The sequence below is a fragment of the Clarias gariepinus genome, chromosome 8 (genome assembly GCF_024256425.1).
Source record: "Clarias gariepinus isolate MV-2021 ecotype Netherlands chromosome 8, CGAR_prim_01v2, whole genome shotgun sequence".
NCBI lineage: Eukaryota > Metazoa > Chordata > Actinopteri > Siluriformes > Clariidae > Clarias > Clarias gariepinus.
Genome location: NC_071107.1, coordinates 33581910 through 33592221, shown reverse-complemented (window position 1 = coordinate 33592221; position 10312 = coordinate 33581910). Strand labels below are relative to the sequence as shown.

Sequence of the window (10312 nt, the reverse complement as noted above, 5' to 3'; positions counted from 1 at the left end):
CCTCTCTCAGAGCTTATTCTGCTGTTTGCTCTCTCTTTTGCTTCGCCCTCAGAGAGCTTCATTTTCCATCCTAACGCGCGTCTCTCTATGGTAGGTTGCTGCTTTCTGCACTTTGATCTATAGTTTGTCAGCTAGTTCTGATCATCAAACTCTGCAGAACAGAATCGAGCAGGCCTCAGGTGAGGAAGAGGAATCATTTAAAAGCATCTGCTGACCAATCAGACCGAAGGAGGATAGAGAACTAGAGTGGGATGACCGGGTGCCGTTGAAAGAGAGGGAGGAAACAGATTTGTGACCTCACGTGACATGTGACCTGGACTCTACCAATGGAGCAGTGGGTTGGGTGAGAGGCAGAATTGCCGCGGGAGCTGTGACCAGAACTGAGGCTGACAGTCCATCGCCACGCCGGTTACCACGACAAGGACGACACACACAGACACACACACACACACACACACACACTCATACCTGAACCTCCAAACCCAGAAATCGTCAGCGTCTGCCTTACTGTCACAGGTATGTTCACCACATAACATTCATCCACATCCTGTTCTATTCCTTTATCACTTTCCATTTAAGCCACTGCTCTGTGGGTCTCTCCACACTCGTGTGTGCGCTGTTCTGTTAGCGAGCTTGTGGCTACAGATTCCTGTGGCGCTTACCAGCCCCAAATTCTTGGTTGCAAGGAGCCTATGTGGTCCGAGGAACTCTTTCAACCACCCTTTTTTTTTCTCGCATCTGTTGTTACTTTCAATAGGCTGTAGCTGCTGGAGTGGTTCGGAGGGCAGCGCCGGCACAGGATCTGGCCCTTGTGGACGTCACACATGGCTTCGAACAGCATCTTTGACTCTTTCAGTAACTACTCCACTTTACTCAGAGGTAGGTCCCTCGATTCCCTCCATGGCTAAAATGTTAATTTCAGTAGTACAGTATTTTAACAAATGTAAATTGAAGCATGGTTGGGAACACAACGAGCATCACTCGGACTCTTCTGTTCATTCGGAAATGTTAGAGTAGATGCAGTTGAAGCTGCCTCTGCAGGTGCAGCCTTGTTTTAGATGACATGTCAGAACCAAAGTGTGTTCACCTAGCTTGTACAAAAACCAAATATGTTTTAAGACAAATGAATTACTTATGGAGTATGCAATATGCTCTACATCAGTCGTGTTGTAATGGCTTCTTTGCCGCCTGGTGCATTATCAGATACATTTTGTATCAGTGCACTTTCGTGTAGACCAGCCTTTACTGGAACTCTGAAACCATAAAACAAAACCAGTGTACTTCTCATCCATTTACTCCCCTGAGCGAGGATACACTCTTTGCCTTTTTGTGGTCACTGGGCCTTCAGGGTGTGTGTATGTGTGTATGTGTTTGTGTGTATTGCAATCCGCTCCATTCCTTAAGAAAGAATGGCAAAACTTAATGGATTCCTGGTCACGTGTAGCGTGTAACTAGCTGATAGTGTTTTTGCACAATGACCTTTGTACCGTACGATATGCAACTGATGTTTTTTATATTGTAAAATATAAACATGCTGCATGACTATGATCAAAGTGATTTCAGTTTTGGGCTCTGATGATCTGACTCAATAAACGAAGGCAGACAAATTAAATTCATGAATTGGCAGCACTGAAATTCAATCAGCAGTGAGTTATTGGGAATATAATTCAGAGCAGAGCTTCGTTTGTGGTCTCTGAGTAAATACCTTTCGAGTTACTACTTGCATCAGAGATTAAATTTATTTATTTATTTATTTATTTATTTATTTTATTTGCCCATTCGTATCTTGTTTTCGGAACTCGTGTTGTTTTATTGGGTGGTTAAAGTTCATAGTGTCATTAAACAGAAGCCTGATGTCATTTTACCATGTGGTAGCACCTGATTAAAAAAATAAATTTTAAATACATTAATAGATAGCAGTGTTTACGTTTGTAATATGCTGATAAACTGACATTAATCATAATCAGGATGGGTGTACTATGTCTAGCTTCATTTCTGAGCATGGAGTAACATTTACCCCACTGAGTGCAATAAAAGAATTAAATAGAAGATAAGTGAAAGCAAGCAAATAAATAAATAAATAAATAAGAATGATTGAAGGAAAAAAAAGAGAGAAAAAGTAAAAAAAAATCCCCCACTTGACTGTGGCTTGCGCGAGTTAATAAGAGACAGATACGGGACCAACCCTAAATTGTTTGCAGAGTGTTTTTTCGCTTAGCTTCCAAGTACTTACCCACTCACACACCCTGTATCTAACACACACATATGCACTTACACAGGCAGTGGTTTACATAAAAACATATCTGATTGGATGAGTGACAGTAATATGCGTTCGCTGGAGCCGGTTCAAAAAAAATTTTTTCGTCTCGTTCTTTCTCCCCTTCCTTCATCTCCGTCCTCTTCTCCAACTGCCATATTATTAGCAGCAGCTCTGGAGTAATTCCTGAAGAAATGTCACTCAGAGATTTTTCTTTCTTTCTTTCTTTCTTTCTTTCTTTCTTTCTTTCTTTTTTCTTAAAGGCTGACATTTCGGTGTGTAATCTTTCCGTGGAAGATTGAGAACTGGCAGGCGGAATATCTGTGGCGCTTAAATGCCTGCCATAATCACTATTGGAAATCATTAGCGAGAGTACAATATCCTTTTTCAATTCCTTGGTCGTGAAAATTAAACCAGGGAAAGCATTTGATGGAGATGCCAAGAGGCCAATAAAAAGCTTTTTCTCATATAAATTAGTTCAAGGGAAGGAAAAATCCCTCAGGGGTTTGACAGTTTCATTCAAAACCAATCTTAGAGAGCGACTTATATTCTGTAGTTGTTTAAAAACAAGGGCTTGTGATACTTAAAGCTGTGAATGACAATTAAATTGCTAGAAACAAAACTAAAATCCCAATAAAGTGCATTGGCACGTCATTGTGCAGCATGTTCTTTTTCTTAAAGCTTTTATACACTGTATAAAATGGGTGTTGCAGATTTAAAACTGTCAATAACCACTCATAAAATTAATTTTAAAGCAAATTATTCAATATTATTGACAAACTAACAGCAAACTAACACTCTCTTCCTCGTAAACTAACAGTGTGCAAGCCTTATGAATGAAAAAAATCATTCATAAGGCACTCGATGACAAAAATTACAATACTGCTATCTTGCAGGATATTTTCCCTTAATTTTAACTCTACTCTGTCAACAATGTGATATTCTGCAAACATCCCGAATCGCAGTCATGCATGATTTACGCTTATAGATACCTTTTTGATTAAAATAATGGAAGATTTATAATGGAATTTTACTAATGTGTTTGTAGTTACTACATATTATAATAATAATAATAATAATAATAATATGGAATACAATTATAAAATTACGAAATGAAATCATTTATTAGAGTAGACTGCAAGTATCCAAAATTAAATATAATCACAGACTGAATTGCATTTAACTGAGCGACATATTAAAAATGTTAAATATTTTCCCTCAGGCAAGGTACTTCACAGCAGGTGTGTACTGTTTATACATTTCGCTGTAAAATCCCCAGTGTTGAATTAACACCATGATTGTTTATATAAGTCCGCTTGGACTTGAACTCTGAAGTTGTTGAAACAACACTGGGGGATTTTGCTGTATATGTGTATATATTTGATGTACCGTTTGGCTCCTGATATTAACAAAGAAGCAAAACATTAGGACAGAAGTGGACATATTGATTGAACATCCAGAATCAAATTAGTGTTAACAAGATAAACTTAAAACCAACCTCATAAGTTATTCTTGTATTGAGACGGAATATTATTGATAATATTGATAAGAATAAAAGTGAAAGAGAATCCAGTACAAGTTTAAAGTTGCTCCAAATGCCAATAGTTTCAAGCACTACAAGCAGAGATGAGTGTTGGGTAGTTGATTGCTGACAAAAAGAGCCACAGTGAAACAGTTCAGAAGCACTGCATAAATGAGTCAGAATGCAGACAAAGTTTGTCATAATAAGAGTAAATGTGAGGAATATGGGTCATCAATAACGTTCCCAATAGCAGAAAAACATGCCTAAACCTTAATTCTCACTTTAAAGTACAGTGCTGACACAGTAGTGTTGCTTAATTTCCTTTTAAATTAAATAAATCCATAAGCTACAATGGTGTAAAAACCTAATCACCCAATGTAATAAAGTAGGTAATTGCGTGTATGTGTTTATGTAAGCTAACTGTATTATATAATACCTTTAACAATGAAAAGATCCGGTTACTTGGTGATTTATCATCCGTGTCATTTACAAAATATAACGATGGAGGTAGCGAGAGTTACTGGTGGAGCAGCAGGTAGGAATATAAATACACGTTGATATATTCACATGTGTGTGTGTTTTAACGTGCTAATCTGATGCAGACTCTGTTTGCTTCTGTTGCTTACCAGTAACCACAATGAGGTCACACCTGCTGCTCTGGAACTGCAGTTTATTAATGCTACACACACACACACGCGCACGCGCACACACACACACGCACACACACACACACACACATACAGAGATGAACCGGGATTCTGCTTCGTAAAAACTAAGTTACAGGAAAGCTGGCAGGTTGCTTACAGCCCCACAGAGTGTGACCCACTGTGAGAGCCCCTAGTGGTTCTACCCCATTTTATATCACTGCATGCCACTAGAAATGTCTTTTAAGGTCAAAGTTAATTCTGAGGTTCTTTAAGAAGGTTTTTTTTTTGTTGTTGTTGGTTTTTTTTAGTGACTCTTTATATTTTTTTTTGGAAATTTTCAATTTACAGAGTCACTGCCTGTACTCACATTTTGACTATGAACAAAGTAAGAATTGTGTTTGGAATTTAAATAATAATAATAATAATAATAATAATAATAATAATTATTATTATTATTATTATTATTATTATTATTGTTGTTGTTATTATTATTATTATTATTATTATTATTATTATTATTATTATTTTATTTATTTATTTTCAAACCACTATAATTTTTTATTTTTTAATGACTAAACCTTTGATTTAATTTTTTTTGTCTAATGTGAATAGTCAAGATAAGATCACCAGACAAATGGCTTTCATAAAGAAGATCCCAGGAAAGCAAAAAAATAAAAAATTGCCTCAGAAATCAGCAATTAACAAATACCACCTCAGAAGTCATTATGAAGGCTTTACAAAGTGTATTTAGCAGGCACATCTTAATATTAACGTTTAAAGGAGATTATTGCATATTTTGGACTCCTCAATATTGTTTTACAGTGTAAAATAAAATAAGGTTTAGCAAACACCATGGAGTTAAAAGGTATGGCCAATTTTTTTTTACTTTTATATATATATATAAATATGATAAACTTCATTGCGTTGCTGAGTTTAATCTATCTATCTATCTATCTATCTATCTATCTATCTATCTATCTATCTATCTATCTATCTATTTATCTATTTATCTATCTATCAGTTAACGTCAGATAATTAAAAAAAACAGCACATAACAAATTTGACATCAGAGTTGAGGGTAAAAAAAACTCTTCCTTTATGGCTTTTGTCAAAGCCATAACCTAAATTACCAGTGCACTCTGATGTTAAAACATGTTCCTCCTTTGCAAACTGTCTGACGGTTGGCAGGTAACATTAAATCTTATGGAACATCCTCGAGACAAGTTAGCTCCTGTTCTCATTTATCTTTTAGTCGGCTAGACAGCCATTCAATCACTCACTCACTCATCAGATTAATTTTTCTCTCTTGTGATGTTAATAGTAGTAGTAATAATAATAATAATAATAATAATAATAATAATAATAAATGCAGCATAAAATGTTTAAAAGAGACCACAACATGCTTAATCAGTGTCGAAAGACTTAGTTACTTTAACTGTTACAAAACCCTGACGATAAATCTCCTTCCCTAAATGCTAAATAAACACCTCTTTATAGAAAATGTCACCATATTGACAATTACACACGGTTCCTCAGGGGAGGCTGCTGTATAAACTCTTAGAAGAGCACTATAGAAGCACTTACATATTCAGGTGAGCACATTCATATAAACTATGCAATTCTTTTGGGGTAAATAGATGTAAATCTTATGAGGATTAAGTCGCTTTTGAGGACTTTGCATGCCTTCTTCTTGCTCGATTCCCTGCTTTTATCAGCCACAGATGTCTAAGCTGTATCTCAATAGAGCTGGTTAATTGGGGTCGGCACGAGTGAATGACTTTATTAGGGGTTGGAAAGGTTTTATGACTCTGGCTGTTAATGCCCTTTAGGTGAAAGAATGGGTGTTTTTTTTTTTTTCTTTTTTAGCGAGAGTGACCATATCATGGGGTCAACAAGCTATTAGCAGTTTAAATGACTCAAACTTGTCAAATATGTTCATGCTTGCATATTTGAAGAAACTATCCTTTAAACTATCCCAGCAGCTATAACATGCTAATGAACTCTCTCACTATTGCCAATATTTACAAAATATGCACAAGCTGAGTCGTGTAAAACGTGTAATGCATAAAAGAGGTTAGGGTGAGGTTAGAAGTTGTGGCGGGTCTATGAATTTTGCATGGGATCAGTTCATCAGAACAGTAGTTAAAGCCAAGTTTTTGAAGTTAAGAACCCTTTTCACAATGCATACCCAAAGCGAACATGTCAGAAAACTGGCGTGCCCATTTGCCTGTACTGGCAGCAGTTTCCCACTGTAAAACTACACCGCCTTCAGTTTATTAATCTCATAAACACATGGTTCGTGCTCCCCTAAATTGACGCGTCAGATCGCTGGATTCGATTCAAAGGCTTTCCGCTTCTCCTTTCCTTGCCTCTTGCCCCAGAAACTTCAAGAGCTGAGTTGTGTAACTGTATATTAAGAGTTTTCGATATAGCACCAAAGGGAACTAATAAAAAGCGCATGAGAGTGACGGCGGAGGGTCCTGCTCCTGCGTCTCATTTGGCTCGATAGCATTGTGATTTAAAATGCACTGCGCTGGCCCATGGTGACGGACGATCTGGAGATGATTAGCAATTGTAAACGTTTGGGGAGCGGGGGCGTATTTACTGGGCTCAGACTGTTTGCTCGTTTTCAAGTTGTGCTCCGGTTTCAAACCATAGAAACGTTTATCATTTAGGAGCTACTTATTAAGATAAAGAGGCTGGTGGGCGATGGTGAGACGAGGCTCGGGTGTCTCAGGAAGGGGAAAAAAACGTGTCTAGAAACACATGTCTGAATGGTTCTTGTGCTGTATTTATGCAGATATTTATTACATTAAAAGCATATTAAGACTCTATGTACTGCTTCTATAACATCAAGCAGGGTAACTAAAGCTATGCAATCAAACTGGCTGCAGCTAATGTGAAATACGAGGTTACTTTGTTAGTTTAATTGTTCATAGCAGATTTTCCCGGGCAATACATTATAAGGGAAAAATCTATTTGTTATCCGTTTACTATCACAATATTATTATTATTATTTTTTTGTTGAATATAATGACAAAGATAAATATTATCTCTAATTTAGAAGTAGAATATCTAATGATGGAAACATACACGCCAGGTTAGCTTGTTATCTGGGGATCACATAGGGAATACAATCCTGGGAAGGTGTCCAATATCAAAGCTTTAATGAGCTCTTGAGAATGATTTGTAGGTGGTGTGCTTAGTAAAAGGAAACAAAAACAAGGTCAACAAAAATGTCAGAGAGTTCATCTAAAGGTATCCTGCTAGTTAGACACGTCAGCGGGTGAATTTTTTTTTTATGATGATGGTAAAGGAACTTTGAAGGTGTATGCTAAGCACTTTACCCTATTGCTGACTTACACGCACAGCCATTCGGCATAACACACAGAAAAAGACTCTTGGGTGATTATTTTGAATGTAATTACTGCTCTGCTGAATGACAAAAACGTCTAAATCTGTCATGACACAATGGAGCAAATGTCAAATAGATTTTCACAGTCTAGACGGGCCGGTTCAGAATGCGTGCTAAAAAACTTATCTAAGGATATCATGACCATTTTGGACTTTAAAAAATATATATTTATATGCATTATTTTTAACGTATATAAATTCAGTTTTGGTCAGATTTTTATATTATGATGAGTTTATCTGCTGATTAAAGCAGATGAACAGTTTCTACAGGCAGTCTCTTAGCAGCCAGTGATTCCTGACATTAATTAAACCCATACGCTGCTGTTAGCAAGGCCTCCGTGACCTCACTGACTTTGTTTCATATTCAGATAAACACGTTTGTGATCAAACAGTGTGTGCCGTTTCTTTGGTTTTAGCATAAGAGCAGTTTCCATCAAGTGACTGCAACACAGTAGCCACAACAAAAAACTGCAAAGCACACACACACACAAACACTGTACATGCATACTTTACTGCAAAATCAGCTACATATTGCTAATTAATAATATTCAGCTTACTCTGAGCAGACTAACATAAAAGCAGTGCTGCATCAGTAAAATCTTCATTACGTATGTGACTTGAAAACACTACAGTTATCTGCTAGATCACTTGACACCTAATTTCACAATGATAAGGTTCCTTAGGAAAAAAGCTGTATATAATAAGTATTAATGTCAAGTTTATGATTTAGGCCAAAGTTTTTGTAGAAGTTCAGTTTTTTGAAGATAAGAATAATTATAATAAAACCTTTTTGTCCTTTTTCCATTTTGTACTGGCCACAGCTTAAACAAGATCATTAGATTTTCCCCTACTGTGACATCATATAAGAAAATACAAATTTCCCGGTCTGCTGCTCAGCTCTGCTGTCCTCTGGTGGGGCGTGGCTTAGCAGTAGCTATTTTACATATACACTGAAACATCACATTTAGAAAATAAATAAAATTAAGGAAATTTGAGGTGTAAAATTAATGTGTTATAGGCAGGGTGTTTCAGCTGGAGAATTACATTAACACACACGTTGGGGGGCTTTGAATGAACTGTTTAAATAAAAAGTAAAATATGGAGCGTTTAATGGAGGTCAAACACTGCTTTAAAGATGTAAATTACATTCTACAATTTATATAAATGCCTTTAAAATAAACAGCATCTAGTAAACTTTTAATTATGCTTTCTCACTTTCTTAAAGCTTACTCATTTAATGTTTTATGATTTGCCTGTAGCTTAAGTCACATCAGGTCACTTCTACATACAGAAATCATTTATTATTTGATGTCTGTACAATGTTGTTAAAAAAAGATTAGACAAAGTGAAACAAAACTAAACATGTAATAAATCTCATGATTCATTTCAATCAAAATTAACAAGAAGAAATGTGGCTGGATTTATATTTATAACAATTGTTCTGCAAATCTTAATGAAAATGTGTATTGTTTAAAGCACTATACAAATAAAATCAAATTAGATTAAACAATAAACAAATATAGTGAAGCTGCCATCTAACAGCATTAATAAAAACTAAAGTGCTAAAGCACTTGTACCCGCTAAGATCATCACTATTTCATCACTCACATGAATCTAGTATTTACCATTTTGATGAAGCTCATTTTTTAAAACGGTCTCTTTTGAAAATTGGTGTTTTGACAGAAAGAGGGTGTGCATGTGAGAAACTGAGAAAGGCAAATCCGTTAGTCTTGTCCTAACCACACCTTCAGCACCTGCAAGAACAATCGGCTCTTATCTCAAACAAAAAAGGTTGTTTTTCATTAGCTGAACTAACTTTATGTATCAAAACCTGAGAGAAACATAAAGAAGGACGGAGAAAAGCAGCATTTCCACCCAAACTATTACAGTTTTGCAAAAAATATGAAGCGAGGCAAGTTAAAGGGTGTGTGATATTTCCAATGACGTTATGCTGAAGGGCGGGAATATCAAAAAGATCATGTAGTGATAAACCTACACACCGGCACATCAGAAAGCTCAAACTGATATCACTGGGAGCTTCTGTTTGCAGAATTTTTTTTAATTATCCTATTATAATAATTCTTTGATTATTGTTTTTTTTTTTTTACCTAGAAGGTTTTGTTCTTAGCATACTAAACAATTAAAAATAAGACTAATGTACAATCAGTCAGTGATAGTCTGTGTTTAGTACGTTTAGATCCGTTCAGTTGCCATGACAGAGTTGTTCCCTTTGATATCCCGGTTGTTGGTCACCAAAGCAAAGCAAGGCCAGTTGACATTATGTAACCCTGTGTGTCAGCCAGCATTGTGAAAGGATAGTTAGAGCAGACCATTTCCTTTTATTTGAAGGATTCCCCATTACACACATATACACACACATATACACACTTAAACTGGTTCTCCTCTTTCTTCTCATTCTTCAGACTTCCGCAGTCTCGACTGAGGTCTGCGTGTCTGCTCTATTCTCACGCC

General features: G+C 36.3%; 1 protein-coding gene across 1 annotated transcript in view; it reads left to right on the top strand.

Moving 5' to 3' along the window:
* Positions 1-204: 204 nt before the first annotated feature.
* Positions 205-10312, top strand: part of runx3 (RUNX family transcription factor 3) — a 50133-nt gene continuing 40025 nt past the window's right edge. The window contains exons 1-2 of the mRNA XM_053501842.1: positions 205-516; positions 758-879. Of these exons, the coding sequence (XP_053357817.1) occupies positions 825-879 (55 nt within the window). The 5' untranslated portion in view covers positions 205-516; positions 758-824. The remainder of the gene's footprint in view (positions 517-757; positions 880-10312) is intronic.